The sequence below is a fragment of the Mesocricetus auratus genome, unplaced genomic scaffold (assembly GCF_017639785.1).
Source record: "Mesocricetus auratus isolate SY011 unplaced genomic scaffold, BCM_Maur_2.0 Super-Scaffold_100033, whole genome shotgun sequence".
NCBI lineage: Eukaryota > Metazoa > Chordata > Mammalia > Rodentia > Cricetidae > Mesocricetus > Mesocricetus auratus.
This window is the reverse complement of record NW_024429213.1, coordinates 1,984,707-2,009,949: the sequence shown is the minus strand read 5'-3', so window position 1 is coordinate 2,009,949 and position 25,243 is coordinate 1,984,707. Positions and strand designations below refer to the sequence as shown.

Sequence of the window (25,243 nt, the reverse complement as noted above, 5' to 3'; positions counted from 1 at the left end):
GCCCCGCGCTTCCGAGCTCCGCGCAAACTCTAGTTCTTTTTGCACGACGGAGGTGGTTCGCTCTTCCGTTGCCCTGTGGCTTCAGCTTATCTCCAGAAGGAAGGCGAGGCTTCCGCCCAGCACTGGGGGTGAGCGGGAGCACATTGCCCCCAGGCCCCTGGACAGTATTTGGAAGAGGGTGCTTCTCCAATCCCAACTTCGAGGATTTCCCAGTGGGCATATTTGGAGGTTGTGGGGCCCGGGTGGCATTCAGAAGGTGTCTGCTTCTGAGGCGACCCTTAGGAGGCGGTGCTTGGGGACTCGGATGGCATTTAGGAGTCTGTTTTATGGGGTAGTTCTTACTCAGATTTACACCCCTTGGAAGCAGGGCATAGGGGGCGCTTGGGGGAGGTTCGGGATCTGTGTGAGTACTCTGTCGGTGGGCAGGATTTTCGGGCTTTCCAAGGAGAGAAGTTTGAAGTTACTAAAGTCCAGGCGGGAGTTGGGGAGGGCTTGTCTTAGGACTGGACCGGGTGACAGTGGGAACATTCAGCACCAACGTGGCATTGTGGTATCATTGGCCTTTGTGACCTCTGACTAGGTAAATGCACGGCTGGTTACCCCTGGGCTGAGACCCGGACACATCAGGGGCCCAGACGCCGGGAGAGGAGCCTCTCAGCTGAGGCTGGGGAAGACTCTGTCTGCCGGCTTCTTCCGAGCGGACATAGAGCCACCCGGCCACCGAGCGGTCCTTTGGTTGCCGCTTTATCATTTATGAGGGGTGGGGCTGTGGTGCGAACCCTCTTTCGCACCTGGTCCACTGGAAGTGTCAGCTTATGAATTACTCTCTAGGGGGCGGATCAGCGTGCGGAAGGGGCGTGTTGACGGGGTATCCCGAAGTCTGCCTCACAATCTAGAGTTTATTGATAATCCATACAATAATCTGTTAAGGTGAGTAGCGCCCCAAGGGTATTGTTTTTTTTTTAAAGCTTTTCGACCAGTGTTTTGCATAATTTATGAGGGGCGTGACCTATCCAGCTGCGGATCTGCAGTTAGCTTTCCCTCACAAGGTCCAGGATTTAAACCTGGCTTCTATGAGAGATGATGCTGCGGGTATTATTCATGCCTTATGTCTCAGTAATTCTAGATTACTAACCGAGACTCTGAATTGAAATCCCATCCATCTTTACCTTTGTGGATCTTTGGCAAGTCTTTTCAGGAGTCCAAGAAGCGGGTATTCGGGACAATAATAGTTTACACCCATTTAGTTAGTTTTATTAACCCATTTTATCTTCACAACTTCTCAGAAGTAGGTTTCATCCTACTTCATAGATGAGAAATCAGAGACACAGTGTGGACAGGTAAGTAATTTGTCCTAAAGTTGCACAGTGAGCGGCTGAACTAGGAATCAGATCTGATCTGTCTGGTTTCAGAGTTGGGTAATGCCCTTCCCAAGCCAATTTAATGGTACTATTTATTACTGATGGGCTCCGTGGTACTCATACCCTCCCTCCCTTCCTCTCTCCTCTCCCTCTGTGTCTCCTACTCCTCTCTTCAGGCTGTTACTGTGTTTCCCCCAAGTACTGTGGAATTACAAGGAGTAGTTGGAATGTTGAGTGAGGCAGAAGGATCTCTTAAATAAGGGTGCTTGAGACCAGTATGGACAACATAGCAAAACTCTGTCTCTCCTTTTCTTTTCCCCCCTTTCTCCTCTCCATTTTCCCTCCTCTCTGCCCTTTCCCCTCCTTGTCTCCCTCTTCTCTCTGGTCTCCCTCTCTTCCCTCTCCTTGTGTCTGTTTCTCTCTGTCTCTTTCTCCGGGGTCTGTTTCCCCAGACTTGCCTTAGCCTGCCAAGTACTATGGAATTACAGGAGTTGTGCTAGCACACCCTAGCAAGACCCTGTCTTTTTTTTTTTTTTTTTTTTTTTTTTTTTTTTTTGGTTTTTCGAGACAGGGTTTCTGTGTATTGTTTTGGAGGCTGTCTTGGAACTAGCTCTTGTAGACCAGGCTGGTCTTGAACTCACAGAGATCCACCTGCCTCTGCCTTCCGAGTGCTGGGATTAAAGGTGTGCGCCACCACCGCCCGGCGACCCTGTCCTTTTGAGAGAACAATGTGCCAGGCACTGTTTTTTTCATTGAAATTCAACCACAAGGTAAGTTCTTGTTCTTAATTCCCATTTTCTGGATCTGAAAACATTCAAGTTGATAATTTTTGTAATTGCTGGATATGTCCTCACACATAAGTAATTTTAGATTAATTGAAATATGCTTTCATATTTGCTTTGGTTACATATATTTGAAAATTGTTACAATGCCTATGGCAGCACTGCTCTAAAATCCTTTCCTTATCCATTTTCATAACACACATTCTATAAATCTGGGGTGGATGAATTTTTTGAGGTACGGATTGGTATGGTTTTTTGTTTGTTTTTTTTATGGTACTATGGCTTGAACCCAGGGTGTTGGGGAAGTGTTTCATCCATAGCTTACTTCTCCAACCCAAGGTGGATTGGTTCTATTACTGTCATTGCCTATCAAAGGCATATAGTGAGTCTGGATTTAGTTACTGTCATTGCCTATCAAAGGCATATAGTGAATCTGGATTTAGTTGGGACAAGATAATTCCCTAAATGGTCAGGGATGAGGAACCAGGACTGTGCTCCCCTCTGGCTTCGCAGGATTACCCCTTATGACATGTTCCTTGACTGTTGTCTCATAATCTCTGCTTGCTGGACAGGGCCTGCTTGGCTGGGAGGCTGCCCACAAGCTCCATGGGATTTGCTCTTTTTTGAGATAGCATTTCATGGTAAGCAGGATGTCTTCAAACTAATGATCCTCCTGCTTCCATCCCTCTTAGTGCCAGGATTACAGGCATGTGCCGCTACGTATGTACTGCCTGGGAGCAACCTTTCTTTTGCCCTCCTCACACCCACCCACCCTATACAGGGTCTCTCTATAGCCCTGGCTGTCCTGGAACTTGCTCTGTAGGCCAACTGACCTCAAAGTCAGAAATGCACCCGCCTCTGCCTCCCGATTGTTGTGATTAAAGGCGTGCACCACCATCCTGGGTGCAACGTTCTTCCCTTGACCTCTCTGTTTCCAAGTTGAGTTGTTGATGCAGCAGCATTCAGTATTCAGGAGCCAAGGGAGCGCATTTTCTCTGCAGTAGCCCCATTTATTGCTTACTGGGTATTAGATAAAGCAATAAGGCAGGCCTCCCTCTTTTGTTCCGTCCCACTGAGCTTCATGCATTATTCATGAGAAAGATGTAGCTTTGGTCTCCTTGATTCCCGGCAGCAGAAAGATCGTTCATTATTCATGAGTGTAGGCGATGATTGCCACGCTTTAACATCTACTTTCTAGTTACCTGGTCGTAGTAAACCCATCACCTTACTTCATAATTCACCATCAGGAAGAATGGCCTTGAGGTTCTTTCTTGGTTTCTTTTGACAGCTTAGCTTCAATAATTCTTTATTCATAGTCCTTGGGGCCTGGCCTCTCGCTCTACCTGTTTTTCTAGTTACTGCCTCCAGAGCCACTTGGTGGAGCTGTTCTCCTTCTAAAAGGAGAAGTCCGAAACTGGACCGGGAAACTACATGATTCATGAGTAGGCGTGGCCATCTTGCATCCGGGCTTCTTGGGGGTGGGGCTCAAGGTTTTGTTCCGGCCTCGGGCTTTGCCGCCGCCATCTTGTGTCGGCTGCTGAGGTGAAAGAGGCGTCGGGGAAGACTTCAACCACTGCAGTCGGGGGAGGAGAAGGCAGCGGTGATTCTAGCTGGCCCAGGCGGCAGGGAGGAGGAGGAGAAAGGAGGGTGGCGGCCGAGCTTGACTTCGGCTCCTTGAGGAGTTGGCGGCGGCGCGACCCGGGGAACCGGCATTGGTAATAGCTTTTCTCGGCACCTGGCTCGAAGCAAGGGCTCTGGGAGGTATGGGAGGGTCCCTGCTGGCTCTCTGCCAGCCCGCTGTCTGGGCGCGCTACGGTGTCGTGAGTATCAGGAACCACTAGAAACCGGGTGTGGGGGGTGTGGAAATCCTGAGGCGGAGTAGGTCATTTAAGTCTGGGACCACCCTATTCCCTTGGGCTCTGATATCTGACCTTGACATCAGACCCCCCCCCATCTCTGCTTCTGGAAATTTCTGCCTCAGTATCTATGACGAGATATCTCTATTCCGTCTTGAGCCTTGCGTTCCTGTCAAAACTCCCCACAGTCTCCCACAAAGGCTCAGAAATTCAACATTGCTCTTTGTAAAAGCCGTCCATACTTGTGTGCTATTGAAGACCTGCCCTGAAATCTCCCTCGAGGCTCCTCTTAGCCCTTCAGTATTTGCTCTCAGGGGCCAGACTTCAGGAAGGGTCCGCGTGGCCTTCATTTCCGAAAGAAGAGCCTTGTCTACCATTTTCATGCGGAATTTCCCCCTCCCCCCAGGATACTATCTGCCCTTAGAGCTGCCATCTGGATTAGACCCGGTGAAAAGCTATCTGCCTGCCTTCCTGTGGGAGACTTGTTCCTACATTTGAGGTCTCCCAAAACCACCTTGACATAGCATCCTCCTTTGTGGATACCTGGCATTCTTAGTCACAGACATTTTAGCATCAGCCCTTAGAGGTTCCTTTGATTTTTAGAATCTGCCCTTAGAGACTTTCCCTGTTTTTAGGGATCCCCTTTTTACACTCCCATTGTTCTTAGGCTGTCCCCTCAGTAGGCCTCATCTTTTTCCCCATCAGCCATACTTAACCTCCAGTATCTTTCCTCTAGAGACTCTCAGATGACTAGACACTAGGGAGGACCTGTTTAGACACAATCCTCCATTAGTAATCTGCCATCATCTACTCTCAGACCCTGTTGATTTTTAACCCCATCTGCCAGATTGTCTCCTCCTAGACCCAACTTCTCCTTCAAAAGCAGAACAGAGTTGTAGTGTCTCTCTCTCTCTCTCTTTCTCTCTCTTTCTCTCTCTCTCTCTCTCTCTCTCTCTCTCTCTCTCTCTCTCTCTCCCCCTCCCCTCTCTCCCCTCCCTCCCTCCCCCTCTCTTCTCTCTTCCCCCCCTCCCCCCCTGGTTTTTTTTTTCTTTGAGACAGGGTTTCTCTGGCTTTGGAGGCTGTCCTGGAACTAGCTCTTGTAGACCAGACTGGTCTTGAACTCACAGAGATCCGCCTGCCACTGCCTTCCAAGTGCTGGGATTAAAAGCGTGCGCCACCAACGCCTGGTTGTAGTTGCTTTTATTATAGATCCCTTAATCTAACAACATGCCTCAGAATCTACCCTCAGTGTTTTAAAGGTTCCTAGTGTCTTCAGAGTCTCAGCATTTATTTTTGCCTTCACTGAACCCCACTATCACTGTCATATACCCCTTTTTCCAACAGGCCAACTTAACCTCCACCTGAGTAGAAAGCTTCAATATCTATTTAATGAGCTGTGGAGTCTGAGAATTGGTTAGAGAAACCTAACTCCACTTGGAGATCTAGCCAGTATTTGCCTGATAATCCTTATTTTTAAAATTATTATTTTGATTTGTTTTTGTTTTTTCTTCAAGACAGTGTTTCTCTATTGCCTTGGAGCCTGTCCTGGAACTCACTCTATATAGACCAGGCTGGCTTCGAACTCACAGAGATCCACCTGCCTCTGCCTCCCGAGTGCTGGGATTAAAGGCGTGTGCCACCAACACCCCCAAAATTATTATTTTGAGACAGGGTCTTACTATGTAGCTTTGGCTGGCCTGAAATATATAGATATGTAGACCAGGCTGGCCTCAAACTTTAGAGCCCAGCCTGCCTCTGCCTCACTAGTGCTGGGATTAAAGGTATATACCACCATGTTCAGCACTTCGTAACCTTTTTAAGCCTTGAGCTATCTGAAGCTCATCTTCCCTTCTCCACCCTATCAGAGCAGCTATGGTGCCTGTTACAAACAACCACACAAGGCCTTTGTTGCTCTGTTAGAAATCCCTCTTCAGAAGTGTGCTCTCAGAGACCTTTCCTAGCCTCTTGGCCTTTAATCTCACAGCTTCCTGGCACTCTAGTGTCAGCATCAGAGACATTTCCCCATTATTTTTGTAAGGGTTTCTGTCACTAGAATCTGAGACTCACTCAACCCCAGCATCTTCCTGCAGTAGTCTCTGCTTTTGCATTCTCCTACCTCTTTCTAAAGACAAAATTTAAGTCTTCCTTAGACTTTGCCCAATGCCCCAAACACTTGTAAGGCCCAGCTATGGTCTCCTTTGAGTCTCTCTTCCTAGCTCCTTCAGAGTTCCTTGAGCTCAGTCATTTCCTGATGCCTTTCTCAGTTAACACCTCCCAGGAAGCCTGAGGGGCCCCAGCACCCTCCCTAGTACTGTAGCTTCTTTGAGTTAGTCAGCTGTGCCTCCTAAGTCAGAGTTCCCCTGCTCAGCCTTTCTCTGTTTTGGGAATAGACTATCCTCAGGCTTCAGCCATCAGTTTAGAGACCCCCAAGTAAGTTTCAAAATACTTTAATTTTAGCTTTGTCAAGCAAGTTATGGAAGATACATTTCAACAGAGAAGGCTGTTGAGGGAGAGAGGATGTAGATTTGAGGGTTTTTTGTTTTGTTTTTGGATGGGGAATCTTTAGCTCTTAACCAGGGGTCTCTGCTCCAGATTCCTCCAGCTTGCCTTGATACAGGGGTTCTTTCTCCAAAACCTGGCAATTGAAATCTCCCTTTTAATTTTCTTTTTTGAAACAGGGTCTCACTGTGCAGCTCAGGCTGTCCTCAAACTTTCTGTCTCTGCCTCATAAGCAGTGGCATTGCAGGCATGTACTGCCACACCTGGCTTCGAAGTCCATTTTTAAACAGTCATCCCAACCCTACTTAGACTCTTGTTGCCAGCACTATGGGTGGAGAGGTAAAAGGTCTGGTAAAGAGTTCTGTAGCCCTGGATCTTGTCTGATGTAGAGAGTGGAGAAAGAATATGCCCTGCACAAACCAACTAATGACAATGCAAGGGAGATAACTAAGTAATGGAGGCCCTGTGGATGCCTGGGGAGGAGCTTATGTCCTCAGGTCCCTGCATCAGGAGGACAGTTCCTATTCTTCCTGGTTTTGGAGGAAATGGGTTTAGAGGACATGACATCTCTTTGCCAAGTCGGTACCAGTAAATGGAAAGTAGGAGTCTTTGTCTACCTCCTAATTTACCAAGTCTCTTTCTACCCAAGTTGGATCTAAGAATTCCCAGCAATTTCAAAAGGCAGACTTTGGCCCTAGGCAGCCACCTATCTCCCCTCTTCTCCCTTTCTTTACCTCTCATTTCTCAGTACTCTGGGCTGGACCCAGAGCCAATACTGACATTACTCACCTAAGATAGTCACACAAACTGCTACCAGCTTCATGACACTGGGCAAGTGACTTCCAGGGCAAGTGAGTGGAGCTCTCTAAGCTTTCACTTTCTCTTTTTTTCTTTGTGTGTTTTTTTTTTTTTTTTGGTTTTTTCGAGACAGGGTTTCTCTGTGGCTTTGGAGGCTGTCCTGGAACTCGCTTGGCAGTCCAGGCTGGTCTCGAACTCACAGAGATCCCTCTGCCTCTGCCTCCCGAGTGCTGGGATTAAAGGCGTGCGCCACCAATGCCCGGCTAAGCTTTCACTTTCTATTTATGGTAGGAGCATAGGGTTATATAGTTGACAGGCATTGTTAGAATTAGACAAAGTCCTTTAGTCTTGTGTCTGATGGTGTTCATTGTGTTCATATTAGAATGTGACAATGCCAAGAGGAATCTTAGGTATGTTGGTGGTATTGAGGGTCAGAAAAGGCTTCAGAGTGACAGCAGTTGTGTGACCAGAAGATGGGGTATAAGCAAAGCAAATGATTCTGAGTTTGTCTTCTATTTATGAGCATCATAATTCACCTTCATTAGACTTTACTTCCAACAGCAGGCTATATTGTTGGGTTTTTTCCTCCCCTCTGGGATCTAGTGTGTCACGTGATCATGTGAGCTCAGGTTTTCTCATTTGTTCAACAGGGACCTTAAACCCTGCCTTGCAGGGACAGAACAATTGAGAGCATGAAACTTGCTAACTCTGAAAAGTGGCTTGGACTTCAGAGTCTTTGGATCTGGTCTGATCCCAGTTCCACCACTCAGAGTAGGAACTTTGGTCAGGTCACCAAACATCCCTGAATGAAGTTTTCCCTTACATGTGAGCTGGGGTAAATAGTAGTAGTGTAATTCCCACAGGGTTGCCCTGAGGACAGACAGCAACAAGGCTCATACAGTGCTTAGTGTAGCCTCTGACACAAAGAGGTCTCCTACTAAATCTCATTTATCATTACTACTAACCTGTTAAAGGACTTCACATGCAGAAGAGAATTTAAAAGTGTTCATTTTCTCTTTTTCTGCAGCCTGTTTTATTGGCCTGGGTTGTTTTCTACTGCTAAAACTGGGAGAAGGGCAGGGCTTTAAACTCTGCCCTGACACCGCCCCCCTGGGGGCCTGTGATCTGTATCTTTTTTCAACTCAGCTACACCATGGAGCCATTGTACAGAGTGAGGGAACAGCTCCACATGATACCTATAAGGGGGTCAAGATTTAAAAAACCTGAGTATTTACTAAGTCTGCATCTGTTCTCCGATCTTCCCAGAATGGTATTTCTTTTATTCCAAGGATTGTAGTCTTTCCCATATGTTGTGCTAGGGAGAGACAGTGACTTAGCAGTCAGCTGTGTGGATTTGTAGTTAAACTCCCTGGTTCAAATCTTGGGCCTGTCAGCAGTGAGAACCTGGGCAAGCCACTTCATCTCTCTGTGCCAGTTTCTTTTCTAAAGTAGATTTGCTAATACTTAAGTCTTCTTGCACTCTTACCAGTAATAAGCAGGAAAATAATTCAAGGCAGAACTACATGTTGAGACCTTGCATTTAAACAAACAAAAAATATAAGAAAAAATGTCCCCGTGTATCCTAGGCTCACCTCTGGCCTGCCTTTTTTCCTCTAGATGTCCAGCTCGCCGCTGTCCAAGAAACGTCGCGTGTCCGGGCCTGATCCAAAGCCGGGTTCTAACTGCTCCCCTACCCAGTCTGTGCTGTCCGAAGTGCCCTCAGTACCAACGAACGTGAGTCTCTTCCTCATGGAGACTGGCTTACATGATGGTGGCACGGGAGTCTTTTATACCACTTTCCATTTGCTCCACAGCCACTCATGCATGTTGTCTTGAACCTGTTCTTGCTCTCCATCCCCAGGGAATGGCGAAGAACGGCAGTGAAGCAGACATAGACGAAGGTCTTTACTCCCGGCAGCTGTAAGTTGGGCTGAAGACTGCCTGAAATGGGAAGGGGTACTAAAATAATTGCATCAGGTGGGCTGGACTGTGACCTGGAGTCTCTTCTAACTTGACAGGTATGTTTTGGGCCATGAGGCAATGAAAAGGCTCCAGACATCCAGCGTCCTTGTCTCAGGCTTGAGGGGCTTAGGTGTGGAAATCGCTAAGAACATCATCCTTGGTGGGGTCAAGGCTGTTACCCTACATGACCAAGGCACTGCCCAGTGGGCTGATCTCTCCTCTCAGGTACCTCTTCCCAACATTCTTTGCTCTGCATCAGCCTCTGTGTGCCATAGCCATCTCACTTCTTCTCTTTTTGTCATCCCCCTCTTGCAGTTTTACCTTCGAGAGGAGGACATTGGTAAAAATCGAGCTGAGGTATCTCAACCCCGGCTTGCTGAACTCAACAACTATGTGCCTGTCACTGCCTACACTGGCCCTCTTGTTGAAGACTTCCTTAGTGGCTTCCAGGTACTTGACCACTGCTCAACCTCCTGCTTGATTTTCTTGGAACTCATTTTTTTTTTGGTACTGTTCACTAATTAAAGAGCTGTCTGGGGTATCAGGCATCATTCTGGAGAGCAAAGAGGATGCAGGCAAGATGGGACCCTGGGCATGCCTTTTAGGGGAAAGTTGTGTATACAATATAGTAGTTATGAACAGACTGAAGGCAAACTGTCTTGCTAGGTCTAGCTCTTCTAGTATAACTTTAGGCAGGTCACATAGATCCTGGGCTTTACTCTTTCCATTTTCAGAATATGAATGGCAGCAGTACTGACTTCATGGGGTTCCTATGAGGGTTAAGCATGAAGAATAGCAACTTGGACATAGGGAAGGTAGCATAGGCATTTACTAGTTTAAAAAGTCTAGGCTGTGAGAACTGAAAGTCTGCCCTATGAGGCTAAAGTCCCCAAGGACCAAGGTACTACAGCAACAACAATCTGACACAGTTTTGGGAGCTCATTCTGGTGGGCAGAGATGGATGTTCCTGGAGAAGATGGAGAGTAGTTTCAAAAATGGTGGTGGAGTGGGCAGCATCTTGAGAACCACTAACAGATAGGTGTGGTATGAGTGAGCTCAGACTTTGGCTGGAGACAGTTTTGACCTGTCTGTGTCTCATGGCATGACAGGGTTGTAGGCAGTTAGCAAACAAGTGAGTCGGCTGTTCTGCAGTCTGTGCCCAGTACATTCTACCTTTCCCAACATGCTCCAGGCCTTTGTTTTCTCCTTTCTGTATTTTCTCTCACTGAATCTGATCCTCAAGTCTTTATGAGAGAGGCCTGGAGGATCAGGAGGACCTGGACAGTTCTGTCTTCAGAACTGCCTAAACCATCCCACCACTGCCGTTGTTCTTTCTCCCTTCCCCTTCCCCTTAGTTCTGGGCTCTGTTTCTCCACAGGTGGTGGTTCTTACCAATAGCCCCCTGGAAGACCAGCTGCGAGTGGGTGAATTTTGTCATAGCCGTGGCATCAAGCTAGTGGTGGCAGATACACGAGGCTTATTTGGGTGAGTGCTCCTTTGCCATGTCTCTCCCCACAACCTTTCCTAGGCCAAGACCCTCATCTCTCTTCTGCCACTCATGTTTTTTTATTCTGTGTGCTCACCTCTCCCTGTGAGATATTAGTGCTGTTATATCCTCACTGTGATATGCCAAGTTTCCTCAGCAAATATCTAGTGCACCTTGAAGGATGCCTGGGGACTTGTGTGGGCCTCAGGCATCAGTCCTCTTACCACTCTTTTCAGGCAACTTTTCTGTGACTTTGGAGAGGAAATGGTCCTTACAGATTCCAATGGGGAACAACCACTCAGTGCTATGGTTTCAATGGTCACCAAGGTAAGGAGGCCAGCCCCAGGGGTCCTGGCAGACAGATGGCAGTCCTCTTTCTCTGTCTACTTTTATACCTTGACTTGCCTCTGAGACTCACTCCTTTTTAATCAGGACAATCCCGGTGTGGTTACCTGCCTTGATGAGGCCCGACATGGCTTTGAGAGTGGTGACTTCGTCTCATTCTCGGAAGTACAGGGCATGATCCAACTCAATGGATGTCAGCCCATAGAGATCAAAGTGCTGGGTGAGCAGCTGGGGCTATGGGGGCATCTTAAGGGAACTGGCTAGGAGATTAAGGGGAAGAGTCCCAGAGTTCAGAGTGAAGGGAGCCATATTCTGGGTACCTGAAGTGGTTCAGGGAATCTGGGATCCCACTGGTGCTGATGGGCATCAGGGAGAAGGGCCAATTATGTTTGAATTGTTAATAGGAGCATGGGCTCCTGGGATCGGAGTTGAGGTGAAGGAGCCGCCTATATTTTGCACTGGGCAGATCAGAAGATCTGTTTATGTCTACGCAGGTTTGGGCAAGAACAGCCTACAAACTTGGGGCCAAAGGATACAGGGTCTCATGGGCTGTGAACTGGCTTTGGGGCAGGGAGGTGGTTTTTCATCTCCTAATGGGGCCTGGGGTTGAAAGATAGTACCCGTGATCTGCCCTAAGTCAAGCATGTTTTTTTTCCTTGTCTCTGAGTTTTGTCGACTTTTTAGAAGGTTATGTAAAACTGATTGCCTCCCTACTACCCACTCTAGGTCCTTACACCTTTAGTATCTGTGACACCTCCAATTTCTCTGACTACATCCGTGGAGGCATCGTCAGTCAGGTCAAAGTACCTAAAAAGATTAGCTTTGTGAGTATTGGGGACAGTGAGTGGTCCTTGGTGGATGGTTCTAGACTATTGGTTCTCGATTTTCTTAATGCTACAATCCTTTAATATAGTTCCTTATGTTGCAGTGACCCCCAAACATAGAATTGTTTCGTTGCTACTTGATACTGTAATTTTGCTAGTGTTATAAATTGCAATGTAGGTATTTTTGGAGCTAGAGGTTTACCAAGAGGGGGTCATGACCCACAGGTTGAGAACCACTGTTCTAGATCATTGTTAAATTCTCTGTCTTTTTCACTTTTAGAAATCCTTGCCAGCATCACTGGCAGAGCCTGACTTTGTGATGACTGACTTTGCCAAGTTTTCTCGCCCTGGCCAACTGCACATTGGCTTCCAAGCTCTGCACCAATTCTGTGCTCAGCATAACCGTCCACCACGACCACGAAATGAGGTTGGTATGTGGGCCAGCAGCCAGCCAGGATAGAAATCCCTGGTGTTAAAGGTCCACCATTCTTCTGCCTGTCCACTGTCCATGCCCTGACAGTAGCCTGAGAGAGCCTTACTTGTTTCCTTTGCCCTACCAGGAAGATGCAACGGAACTGGTGGCCCTAGCTCAGGCGGTGAATGCTCGGTCCCCATCTGCAGTGCAACAGGACAACTTGGATGAAGACCTTATACGGAAGCTATCTTATGTTGCTGCTGGGGACCTGGCACCCATAAATGCTTTCATTGGGGGCCTTGCTGCCCAGGAAGTCATGAAGGTGAGCTGGGTGGGGATTAACTTGCCTCCTTTACTTGCTATCCAAATGTGTCAGGGTTTGATTAACACTGATTACCTCTTTCCTTCTTCACTAGGCCTGCTCTGGGAAGTTTATGCCCATCATGCAGTGGTTGTACTTTGATGCTCTTGAATGTCTCCCAGAAGACAAAGAGGCTCTTACAGAGGATAAGTGCCTCCCGGTATGTGAATGGGCTGGTAGGAAGGCATTATTGGGGGTGTTTCTGTGGAAGCGTCTCTGACTCTCCTTACTTCATATTCCTCAGCGTCAGAACCGTTATGATGGGCAGGTAGCTGTATTTGGCTCAGACCTTCAAGAGAAACTGGGCAAGCAAAAGTACTTCCTGGTGAGTGATCTCATTGGACACCTAGCATGTTCACTTCCCTTGGTCTCTGGCCACCCTCTCTGGGGTTTTCTTCTATATTCTGAAGGGGAGGGTCTTTTTTACAACCCTGGAACTAAACATGTGGCACTAGACCTTTTTGCTCAATCTTATTGCCTCTAGCAGGCATGAGGAATAATGGGTGGCTTTGTATTTATTCACTTGCTTTACCCTGTATCTCTTCTTGGCTGTTTCTTAGGTGGGTGCAGGGGCCATTGGCTGTGAATTGCTCAAGAACTTTGCCATGATTGGGCTAGGCTGTGGAGAGGGTGGAGAGGTCGTTGTCACAGACATGGACACCATTGAGAAATCAAATCTGAACCGACAGTTTCTTTTCCGGCCTTGGGACGTCACGGTGAGATAGATGGGAGTAGGGGATGGAACTTTGACGTCTCACTTTCCTCCTGTCTTTTTCTTGTCCCTGGTATTTCTAGCAGAGATCTACTTGTCTTTCCTTTTGCCCTTGCCCTCTGTTTCTGTCATTCATTCAGCAAGCATTAAGTAGCCCTATCTTGTCATCTCTCTTCTGAGCAACCATCAAGTCAGTTTCTTTTTTATTTTATTTTATTTTCTGTCAGTACTGGGGATTGAGTCTAGAGCTTTACACATGCTAGGTAGCTAGCTAAAGACTACCACTGAGCTATAACTCCTGCCCTTTCATTTCTCTTACTTTTTCCTTGATTTTTTTTTAAGATTTATTTATTGCCAGGTGTGGTGTGGTACATCTTTAATCCTAGCACTCAGGAGGCAGAGGCTGGCAGATCTTTTGAGTTCTAGGATAGCTGGAACTATACAGTGAGACCCTATCGCAAAAAAAACAGCAACAGAAATTATTTTTTTATATGTATGTGTGAGTACCTGCATGCATGTATGTATGTCTACCATGTGTGTGCCTAGTACCTGAAGAGACTCGAAGAATGGATTGGATCCTTTAGAACTGTAATTCTGGGGTCATAAGAGGTTGTGTGAGCACTGGAAACCAAAACTGAGTCCTTTGGAAGACCAACAAGTGTTCTTAACCACCGAGTCATCACTCTAGCCCTTATTGATGTTGCTCTGGGACAGTGTGTTGGGGGTTCCCAAAAATATCCCCAAACTCAATGACTGCCTAGGAGAACTACTGGCTGATTTATTGCTGAAAAAGAACCCAGTATAATCAACAAGGGAAGAAAGGCTCATGGAATGAAATCAGCAGTGAGTATCTAAGAGTTATCTCCCAGTGGAGTTGCAGAAGATGAACTTCATTTCCCCAGTAACGAATATGACAATAGTCCTGAAAAGTTTCTAGCCAGGGAAGCCTGCTCATCTGTACCCAGGGCTTTTCCTATACCTAGGGCTTTTCCTTGGATCTGGTTGTGTATCAGAGTTCTTGACTCTAGAGGGAAAGAAAGTGTTTAACATAAACCACACTGTTTACACAAACAGTTCAGGCACACTGATCCATTATTATTAGGTGAGGGAGCAATGGGAACTTTCCCTAAAATCCAAGGTCCTAGACTCCAGACATCCTTCTGACGGATGGCATAGTCAGCCAGGTGAGTCTTCTGCAATTTGAAACTGAGGTGCCAGAAGTCTGTGTGACCTTCTATAAAGTATCACTAATCAGTGTTCCTGTTCATTAACTTATTTACTGAATAGTTACTTTAGGAGTTATTGCTCTAGATACTTGAGGTACAGTAAAGAATACAATAAGGCGGGTGGCTCATAACTTTCATCTCAGCACTTGAGAGGCAGATAGATCTCTTGAGTTCAAGGCCAACCTGGGTGACAAAATGAGTTCCAGGACAACCAGGTCTACACAGAAACCCTGTCTCAAAAAAAACAAAAAGAATAAAGATGCTAGTGGAGGAAGGTAAATAGTTAAGGACAGATATATAATTGATATTATATAGGTACAGCCGGGCCCACCCATGCACTCGGGAGGCAGGCAGATATCTTGGGTTAGAGGCCAGTTGGTCTACAAAATGAGTTCAATGACCGTGTCTACGTAGAACCTGTTTCAAGACCGTAACAAAACAATAAAGATATATAACAGTGAGATACGGAGTCAATGTTGGTACTTTGCAAAGTGTGAAGGAGCAAGTTGGGAGGTTAGTTTCCAGATTTCATTAGTTCCTGAAGGAAGGCCTCATTTCTGCAAAGCTGTGGTGGGTGTGGGAGACTAGAGTGTCTTCTAGTAGATGTGCCCAAGACCCAGATAACACCCCATAAAGCTATGTTCCACTTTTGAGAGGTTCTGGGAACCAGTTCAGTTTACTCTAAGTGGGAATGAGAGCCAGGGAAAAGTTCAAAGCAGAGGAGGGATGTGCCCTGGCTGGTTTGTAACACTTAACGCTTATTTATTATCTAACATCTGGTTATATTTGAGGAAATCTCCAACCTGCAGTGCTGCTTCCTAAAAGAACAATAGGTATCAGATAAGTAAACAAATAAGTGGCTACTCTGATGTCTACAATGCATGCTTGTCTTCTGCTTTCTTTTCTATCCCACTGCCATATCCTTCTCAGACCTGACCATGTGGCAGTGTTGTAGAATATCGTGCTAAACCAGGGAGCCTCCTAAACTCAGGCGGGTTCCTCTAACATTGGATGAATGTTCAGTGAATCCACTAATGACTGAGTCCCCCATTCCCCCCTCAACTCTCATCTCCTAACTTCACAGAAGTTAAAGTCTGACACAGCCGCTGCAGCTGTGCGCCAGATGAACCCTTACATCCAGGTGACAAGCCACCAGAATCGTGTAGGTCCTGACACGGAGCGCATCTATGATGATGATTTTTTCCAAAACTTGGACGGTGTGGCCAATGCTCTGGACAATGTAGATGCCCGTAAGTTTCAAGTCTGGTTCCTTCCTGTTCTTTCCCAGTGTGCCTTTCCTTGTCTCCTGGCTCTCTCATTATTGTCCCCCCCATCACACAGGCATGTACATGGATCGCCGCTGTGTGTACTATCGCAAGCCATTGCTGGAGTCTGGCACACTGGGCACAAAGGGCAACGTGCAGGTGGTGATCCCCTTCCTGACAGAATCGTATAGCTCTAGCCAGGATCCACCAGAGAAATCCATCCCCATCTGCACCCTGAAAAACTTTCCCAATGCCATCGAACACACTCTGCAGGTAAAGTGTGGTGCTTAGGGGGAAGGGAAGGATATCCACTAGGCCCTTGGCTTTTGGGTGTCACAGGCTTAAGACATGTTTTCTTACACCATTTTGCTTTCCACCAGGCAGTTTGCACTTTTTTCTTCTCTTTTTTGGGGGGGAGGGTTGATTTTGATGGTGGTAGTTTACACTTCTGAAATGACTAATTCTTCTTGTAATTCCTACTTTTGACTTTTTCCAGTATATAGACAGGGAAAACCCATTGCCTTTGCTAGGCATGGTGGTTCACCAGTACTTGAGAGACTAAGGCAAGAGGATTGCTGTGAGATCAAGGCTACCTTGAATTATAAAGAAAGACCTTATCTCAGAATACAAAAACAAAAGAATGATGAATACTGAAGTATCATTCCTTACCTAGGTTTAACAATGGCTTGCCATATTTTCTTAGATTGATGTGAGTGTGGTAGTAACCTTTTAATATCAGCACTGAGGTGACAGAGGCAGCTGGATTTTTTGACTTCTGTTCATTAGATGTCACATTCTAACAATTTAGAGGTAACTCAACAGTTAAGAACAGTGGCTGCTCTTCCAAAGGATTGAAGATCAGCTTCCAGCATCTACATGGTAGTTTGCAATAGTGTTAACTCCAGTTTCAAGGAGTCTGATGCCCTCGATGGGTATTAAATGCATGTGGTGCCTTAACATGCAGACAGAACACCCATACACACACATAAATTTAAAATTGGGGCTGTAGAGATGGCTTAGTGGTTACGAGCACTTGCTACTCTTACAGAGGAGCCAGGTTCAGTTTCCACTACCTACATGGCAGCTCTAACTCGTGAGTTCAAGGCCATCCTGTCTACAGAGCAAGTTCCAGGACAGTCAGGGCTGTTAAACACAGAGAAACCCTGTTTCAAAAAACAACAAAAGCACTATCTAACCAAAACATTTGCCTCTTTGTTTGAGACAGCGTCTTATGTATTCCAGACTTAGCCAATACACGTTTTTCATAGTATACGTGTACAGGTCTTGATGGGTTGTTTTCCCAGAACAATTTCACTGACTTGAATTGAGACACCAGAAATGAAGGAGTCGGGCCTGGCTGGCATTGGAGCACGCCTTTAGTCCCAGCACTCGGGAGGCAGAGGCAAGCGGATCTCTGTGAGTTTGAGACCAGCCTGGTCTACAGGAGCTAGTTCCAGGACAACCTCCAAAGCCACAGAGAAACTCTGCCTTGAAACAACCCCCCCCCTCCAAAAGAAATGGAGGAGGGGAAAGTTGGGAGCTTGTCTTTCCCAAATAGATGTGTATTTCCTACTTGGGTTATCTATGATGACTCTTGCTTGCCCATGGAAACCTGTTTTGTCCATCATTCCATAAAATCCATTTGTTCTGTCTGCAGTGGGCCCGGGATGAATTTGAAGGCCTTTTCAAGCAGCCAGCTGAAAATGTCAATCAGTACCTCACGTAAGTAACTTGCATACCCCATTCTCCTTCCTGCCACCCAGAAACATTCTATGCTTTTTTCAGTTGTCACCCTCTGCATTAAGTACACTTTTCAAAGGACTCTAAATGTTCAAGTCTCATGCTGTGGAGGAATCAAGAAGAGTTTTCTGTGGAGAATGTGGGATTGCCCTAGAGACTACTTCCGGGGTGGGGCATTGCATAATCTTGCCCCTTGGTCATTGACTTCCTAATAGAGACCCCAAATTTGTGGAACGAACCTTGCGGCTGGCGGGTACCCAGCCATTGGAGGTGCTGGAGGCTGTGCAGCGCAGCCTGGTGCTGCAACGACCACAGACTTGGGGCGACTGCGTTACCTGGGCCTGCCACCACTGGCACACCCAGTACTGTAACAACATCCGGCAACTGTTGCACAACTTTCCTCCTGACCAGGTAATGTTCACTCGTGTCCATTTGGCAGCATGCACTCACTGTCTTGCAAGCAGTTTGCTGCAGACTCTTCAAGTGATTCCTCCTAGTTATTAGTTCAGATGTGGCTAGTGTCCAAGGCAAGAGATGTCAGAAGAATAACATTTTTGTTCAAGGAATGTCCAATAAATGACCTCATTCCTTGGAGCAAGATAATTTCTCTTGCTGTTCCCCTTCCCTGTGGTGTAGGCTGAGTCTGACCTGAGTTTTATCAGGGCTATAGTGGACTTGTTCAAATCCCAGGTCTCTCTGAACTTGGCGAGTCACTTCTCTGTTCCTTTCTTTAGTTTGAAGGAGGAACAGTTGTGTTTCACTGGTATTTATTAATACTAAGTACATGCCTCGTGGTCCAGTCTGCTAAAGGGGTTTGTGAAGAAAGTATCTCAGAATTAGTGGTGGTTTTCTCAGCCAGGAGCTTGCAGTGTGGATCTTAGATGATTAACTCCAGCCCCTTCAAGGACCCAGCCAAGGATCGTGAGTTAGGGCGCATCCAGAGCCAGTCAGGATTATCAGAGAGGCCTTCATTTCAAGATCTGCTTCTTGAAACTCTCTTTGTTTTAGCTCACCAGCTCAGGGGCCCCATTCTGGTCTGGACCCAAACGCTGTCCACATCCACTTACTTTCGATGTTAACAATGTAAGTCTCCTTGTTGGGTTTTCCTGGGATCAGGTGGGAAGGAGGTGGTAACTTCCCATCCAAGGGCAAATGTGTTAACCCTACTGTACCCTGCCTTCCCCTAGACACTGCATCTGGATTATGTGATGGCTGCTGCCAACCTTTTTGCCCAGACCTATGGGTTGACTGGCTCTCAGGACCGAGCTGCTGTGGCCTCACTTCTGCAGTCTGTGCAAGTTCCAGAGTTCACCCCCAAGTCTGGTGTCAAGATCCATGTTTCTGACCAGGAGTTGCAGAGTGCCAGTGCCTCTGTTGGTGAGGGTGTTTGGCTGTTTGGTCAGAAGTACCTGTCCCTAGTTTCCCCATTAGTCCTCTTCTAGTAGCTCTGTGTCCTCACCTTCTTTTGCCCCTTCCCTCCCTCCCTCCCTCCCTCCCTCCCTCTCTCTCTCTCACTCCAGCAGCCAGGAAAACAAACTTTGTTCTTGCTTGGTGTGCATTTGCCATAGTTTTATTCTTTCCTCTGCCTCTCCTTGATCTCATCTAGGAGGTGGTATGATCCCCAGCAGGAGTCTCCTGATTCCTGCCTACTTTGTCTCCTTCCAGATGTCCCATCTCTCCCCATTCATGCATCCCTCCCATCCTGTTTCTCTGTATGTCTTAACCCTAATAATTGCCCATCATAATTTAGTCTCCCTGCCTTCCCTTTTGGATATTTGTAATGTGTTTATAGTTCTGTAGACCACCCTCACCTTCCACCCCCCCATATTGACTTTTCCTTTTCTCCATCTTCTTTCTGAAATACTGGCTTTCATGTTCTTCTCTGTGTATTTCCTTTAGTCTTTTCTTCTACCGCCTCCACAGGTTTCCTGACTTTCTTCTCATTTCCTCCTCCCTATCTCATCCTCCATCTTACCTGTTTTCATATATTCTCCACCTTCCCCTCAGATCCTTCCTATCCTTGCTTTGTATACTTCCCTATATTACCACCATGTCTTCTGTGTCTCTCTATATATAATATCTCCCCAGGCTGACCACCCCTTCTATCTGATCACTCTACCTCGCCTCCACTTTGTTCTACTGTCTTTGTTTCTGCTCCTAGTATCTCTCCAGATCTTGATAGCCTCTGCTCCTGCCCTTTTCAGGTTTTCTCTCTGTTCTTTGCCTTTCTCCTCTGCCCCTTCAGTCAGTCTAGGATCTCTCTCTCTCTCTCTCTCTCTCTCTCTCTCTCTCTCTCTCTCTCTCTCTCTGTCTCTCTGTCTCTGTCTCTCTCTCTCTCTGTCTCTGTCTCTGTCTCTCTCTCACTCTCTGTCTCTCTCTTTCTCCAGATTTTCTATCTAACTGAATTCCTACTCCCTGCATCTAAAGGGCTGGTTTTTTCTTTCTGTGCAGATGACAGCCGTCTTGAGGAGCTCAAAGCTACATTGCCCAGCCCAGACAAGTTACCGGGATTTAAGATGTACCCCATTGATTTTGAGAAGGTGCTTGGAAGGGGCCCTAAATAGGACAGTTGGGGTGAGCTAAGCATAGACGGGGTTGTAAAGAATGGGGATCTAGGAATATGGAACCAGTCCAAGCCTTTATGGTGATCAGATCATGGGCTGCCACATAACTTCTGATCTGGGAGAGACCAGCAGGTAAATTGCATTGGAAGATACTTGTATCCCAGGAGGCCAGGAAAACTTTTCATCTGATCTACTCCTCTTATTCAGGATGATGACAGCAACTTCCACATGGATTTCATTGTGGCTGCATCCAATCTTCGGGCTGAAAACTATGATATTTCTCCAGCGGACCGGCACAAGGTAAGGGAATTCTAAGCCTGATGTTCTACCATTTCCAGGCTTGAGTTCCTTTTATGTATGCCCTTCTGTAGACCCTCAGCCTCTTAAAACATATAACTAAAATCTTCCTTGGTCTGTTTCGCAGAGCAAGCTGATTGCAGGAAAGATCATCCCAGCCATTGCCACCACCACAGCTGCTGTTGTTGGCCTTGTGTGTCTGGAACTGTACAAGGTGGTTCAGGGACACCAACAGCTTGACTCGTACAAAAATGGTTTCCTGAACTTGGCCCTGCCCTTCTTTGGGTTTTCTGAACCTCTTGCTGCACCTCGTCACCAGGTAGGTGCCTACATCAGAAGATGGGACTTGTAGTGGAGTGTATCTCAGTACAACTGGCTTTGGTTTGCATTAGACCTGGTCACTAGGTCAGAGTTCCTACTGAAATATACCTGCATGTGTTTTGTAAGAATACTAAGGTGCAAAGTATGTGTGGCATGTTGAAGGAATAAAAGTCAGTAGATAAGAGTGATTGAGAAGATAAGAAGTAGAAGTGAGAGTAAGATTCTCTTCTTGTGGCATACAACCTTGTCATTCAATTGTAAAGGTTCAGTGCTTACTCATGGGAGCCATGAGGGGTCAGAGAGGGCAGAGGGCTGGAATTTCTGGAATGGCCTACATCCTGTTCTTTTCTTGCATTGCAGTACTATAATCAAGAATGGACATTGTGGGATCGCTTTGAAGTACAAGGGCTTCAGCCTAATGGCGAGGAGATGACCCTCAAACAGTTCCTCGATTACTTTAAGGTAAGGCCTTTTCTCCCTCTCATCCCACCTGGAGGAAGGGCTGTATAAATGATTTTTTGACCTTCCCACCATCATAACACTGCTCCTTCTCCCTCCTGCTCTCTCCAGACAGAGCACAAATTAGAGATCACCATGCTGTCCCAGGGTGTATCCATGCTCTATTCTTTTTTCATGCCAGCTGCTAAGCTCAAGGAACGGTTGGATCAGCCGTGAGTAGTCCATTTTTCAGGCAGGCTGGGAAGGGCCCTCCCTGTGTTCCTTTGTTGGGTGGGGAGCTTGGAGCTCTTCCCCTTTTACCCATCACCTCTCCTCCCTCCCTTCTTCTCTTGCTTTGTCTTCTTGGCCCTCTGTCCTTACCCTCATCCCTTTCCCTAGGATGACAGAGATTGTTAGTCGTGTATCAAAGAGGAAGCTGGGCCGCCACGTACGGGCACTGGTGCTTGAGTTGTGCTGCAACGACGAGAGTGGCGAGGACGTCGAGGTCCCCTATGTACGATACACCATTCGCTGATCTCTGTGCATTCTCCTAAGCACCAGTCCCTCCCCAGATTCCTTCCAGTGCTGGTTCCCATTTGGCTTCTGACAATTGTCCATCTAGCCAAGTCTGGTATTCTGTTACCACCCAGCAACCCCAGACCCTCTCACCACTGCTTTGTACCTTGTTTGGAACTTAAATCCCAATAAAAAAGATAACAACCTAGATATAGTCATCCTGGCTGTCTCCAGGGAAGGAAGGAGCATCCTGGCGTTGTCTGGTTCAAATAGTAGCCCAATAGGCTACCCCAGCTATAGGTTTCCTGGGCAGAGAATAATGAGAATTGATATCTCTTATCTACTCTATATAACAGACATGGAGGTACCAGTGAAGTTACATAAATAGGTACCCAGGTCCGGTCTGTCTGATTTGAGCTAGGTTCAAACCCTGTGTTCTCCATGTCCTAGCTACCTCCGTCCACTATGCACACACTTCAAAGTGATAAGGTTGCAAGGGCCGAGTTAGCATACTTTGGACATTCCATCCTTTGGGCAAATCCCTTCTCCATTGTGTAGCAGTCAGACCCTGAGCTGTCCTTTACAGTCATAGTTCACCACAGAACCAGGAATGCCTCTACTGGTATATCAAGTCCATGCTGAAGAGTCTAGGGAACATAGACATCATGAGGCACACTGCAGTTTTTATGAACATACTTGGCTAAGGACATCTGGAGGAAGAATGAGCTCTTTTCTGTTGCAGTCTGCTCATATGTGCCTCTTAAAGGTGCTTGGAGGTAGCCAGGCGGTGGTGGCGCACGCCTTTAATCCCAGCACTCAGGAGGCAGAGGCAGGCGGATCTCTGTGAGTTCGAGGCCAGGCTGGACCGACAGCCTCGAAAACAATACAGAGAAGCCCTGTCTCGAAAAACCAAAAAAAAAAAAGGGTGCTTGGAGGTGACCAGGTCTACCTTCTGGAGAAAAGCTGATTAGGGGGCCAAGTAGTCTCATCAACAGCCCCATCAAGCACAGAACTGCTGTGCTCCTTCCTTGTCTTAGCTGAGGGTTCCAAACAGTTGAAAACGACAACCTGGCAGGCCATCTCCATGGTGAATTTTTTCCTGCATTGATTTCTGTTTCCAACCTAGCCAGAAATCAGTTTGTCCTATTTAGAAGTAGAACCCCTCTCTACTGAAGTAGAATAGTTCATCCTGTTCACAAACTTGACCTAATTTCCATCACAGCCTGTCCCCACATCTACCTCCTGAGTCAGCTCCTGGCCCTAGGCACTGTGTGTTCTCGCCTACCTCTCTGTACATACTTTTTTTTCTTGTCCAGATGTATGGGGGTAACCTCATCCTTCTGTATAGTTCCTTTTTAGTCCGCTAGTATGCTACTTTGGATGACAGAGGCACTTTATCTCTGGTGTCTCATGGTGGTACTAGCTGTTGAGAATGAGCAGAAAAGTGTGGTGGTCCACTCCCCCCACCCCCCACCCCCCCACCCCTGCAGGGCACTTTACTGCTGTTACTTATTCAGAAGACCACCAGACAAGCACTGCATATACTTTTTTGTTTTTTCGAGACAGGGTTTCTCTATGGCTTTGGAGGCTGTCCTGGAACTAGCTCTTGTAGACCAGACTGGTCTCGCGCTCACAGAGATCCACCTGCCTCTGCCTCTGGAGTGCTGGGATTAAAGGCGTGTGCCACCACCTCCTGGCGCATATGCAATTCTTTGAACTGGTTTTCTACTGTCTCAGTTCCTTCATGGGCATCCTTAATACTTTGTTCTCTACCTCTTTCCATATAACTAATTTTCTGGACATTTTGGTCTCTTCACCACCACTGCTCCTCAATTCTTTGTCCATCAATACCAGCTTCTGAAACCATGGTCCATGCCTATAATCCCATCACTCTGGAGGTGAATCAGAAGTTCAAGGCCAGCCTGGGTAACACGATACCAAAAAAAAATTAGGACAGTTACCCCACAAATCCTGACTATATCTTAGATCACTACCGTGCATAGCATATCACTGCTTTGTGTATATACCATTACAGAACCAGACTGATAGGAAACAGGGCTCAGCAAGCCAGGGTTGTGTCACTATTGGGCCCCCCTGTACCTAGCAGACCCAAGAGATAGAACAAGAGATAGTGCCTCTTGTGTTGGAACTATTTGCCATCCAATTACTCAACCATTATAGGTATTTGAGACATAGCAGATAAAACATGTCCTTTTTTTCTCAATATATATATTTTTTTGTTTTTTTCGAGACAGGGTTTCTCTGTGGCTTTGGAGGCTGTCCTGGAACTCGCTTGGTAGTCCAGGCTGGTCTCGAACTCACAGAGATGCACCTGCCTCTGCCTCCCGAGCGCTGGGATTAAAGGCGTGCACCACCAACGCCCGGCTTCTCAATATATTTTTATTTAAATAGAAACATGCTTGTTTCACATGTTGATCCCAGCTGCCTCTCCCAACCCTGCTCCCTTGCTCCTCTACCAGTCCCCCAACACCTCCCCCCCCCCAGCTCTCCCTCTCTCTTTTTTTTTTTTGGTTTTTAGAGACAGGGTTTCTCTGTATTGTTTTGGAGGCTGTTCTGAAGCTTGCTCTGTAGACCAGGCTGGCCTCGAACTCACAGAGATCCGCCTGCCTCTGCCTCCCGAGTGCTGGGATTAAAGGCATGCGCCACCTGGCCAATCTCTGTCTTAAGGCTTATACAACTTAATAAACACTATAAGTTAAAGTTGAAGGGCTGGAGAGATGCTCAGCAATTAGCAGCAATGGCTGCTCTTCCAGAGGACCTGGGTTTGGCTTTTAGCACCAGCATGCCTAATCACAACTGTAACTATGGTTCCAGGGGATCCAATGCCCTCTTCTGGTCTAGACACCAGGCACACACATGGTACACAGACATACCTGCAGGCAAAACACCTATATACAATCATTTTTAAAAAGCTAGTCTTAACATGGGCTAGGGCTGTAGCTATTGCTTGCCTGGAGTTCAGTCCTCAGTTCTGCATAAAGCTGGGTGTGGTGGTACACACCGGAAATTCCAAGCAGTGTCGAGATAGTTTGGGCCAACCTGGCCTACATGAGATCTTGTTTGAAACCTAGTTGGACTGGTAAGATGGCTCGTCAGGTAATCAAACTTGACAACCTGAGTTCAATCCTCAAGACCCACGCACGTGGTAGAAGGAAAGAGTCGAGTTCTGCGCGTTGTCTTGACCTTCGCTTACATGCCAAGACACAAGTGCATCCACACACAAATGAATATAGTCCATTCATTTAATGGGGGGATGCCATAGTGTACATGTGAAGGTCTCTCCATCATGTGGGTCCCAGGGATGGAATTCGGGTAATTACGTTTGGCAGCAGGTTCAGGCTAGAAAGTTGGCTTGGTGGTTAAGAGCATTGGCTGCTCTTCGAGAGGACCTGGGTTCAATTCCCAGCACACACATGGCAGCTCACAACTGTCTATAACTCCAGTTCCAGGGAAT

General features: G+C 46.9%; 1 protein-coding gene across 3 annotated transcripts; it reads left to right on the top strand.

Moving 5' to 3' along the window:
* On the top strand, positions 1–21,976 carry Uba1 (ubiquitin like modifier activating enzyme 1). Of its 3 annotated transcripts, XM_013124983.3 has the most exons (27): positions 1–128; positions 832–930; positions 8,914–9,030; positions 9,158–9,216; positions 9,315–9,483; positions 9,574–9,708; positions 10,637–10,743; positions 10,981–11,071; positions 11,177–11,309; positions 11,816–11,913; positions 12,194–12,340; positions 12,474–12,650; positions 12,745–12,849; positions 12,934–13,014; positions 13,250–13,405; positions 15,712–15,877; positions 15,969–16,165; positions 17,550–17,614; positions 17,848–18,043; positions 18,641–18,715; positions 18,820–19,009; positions 20,084–20,172; positions 20,404–20,496; positions 20,621–20,812; positions 21,175–21,276; positions 21,385–21,485; positions 21,652–21,976. In XM_013124983.3, exons 3-27 carry the CDS (start codon positions 8,914–8,916, stop codon positions 21,785–21,787), a joined length of 3,177 nt encoding a protein of 1,058 aa, XP_012980437.1. In that variant the 5' UTR covers positions 1–128; positions 832–930; the 3' UTR covers positions 21,788–21,976. The 3 variants fall into 3 exon arrangements, with proteins under 3 accessions (XP_012980437.1, XP_005085777.1, XP_005085776.1); XM_005085720.4 differs by lacking the exon at positions 832–930 and having other exon boundaries at positions 104–128; XM_005085719.3 differs by lacking the exons at positions 1–128; positions 832–930 and adding an exon at positions 3,653–3,858.
* Positions 21,977–25,243: the final 3,267 nt, after the last annotated feature.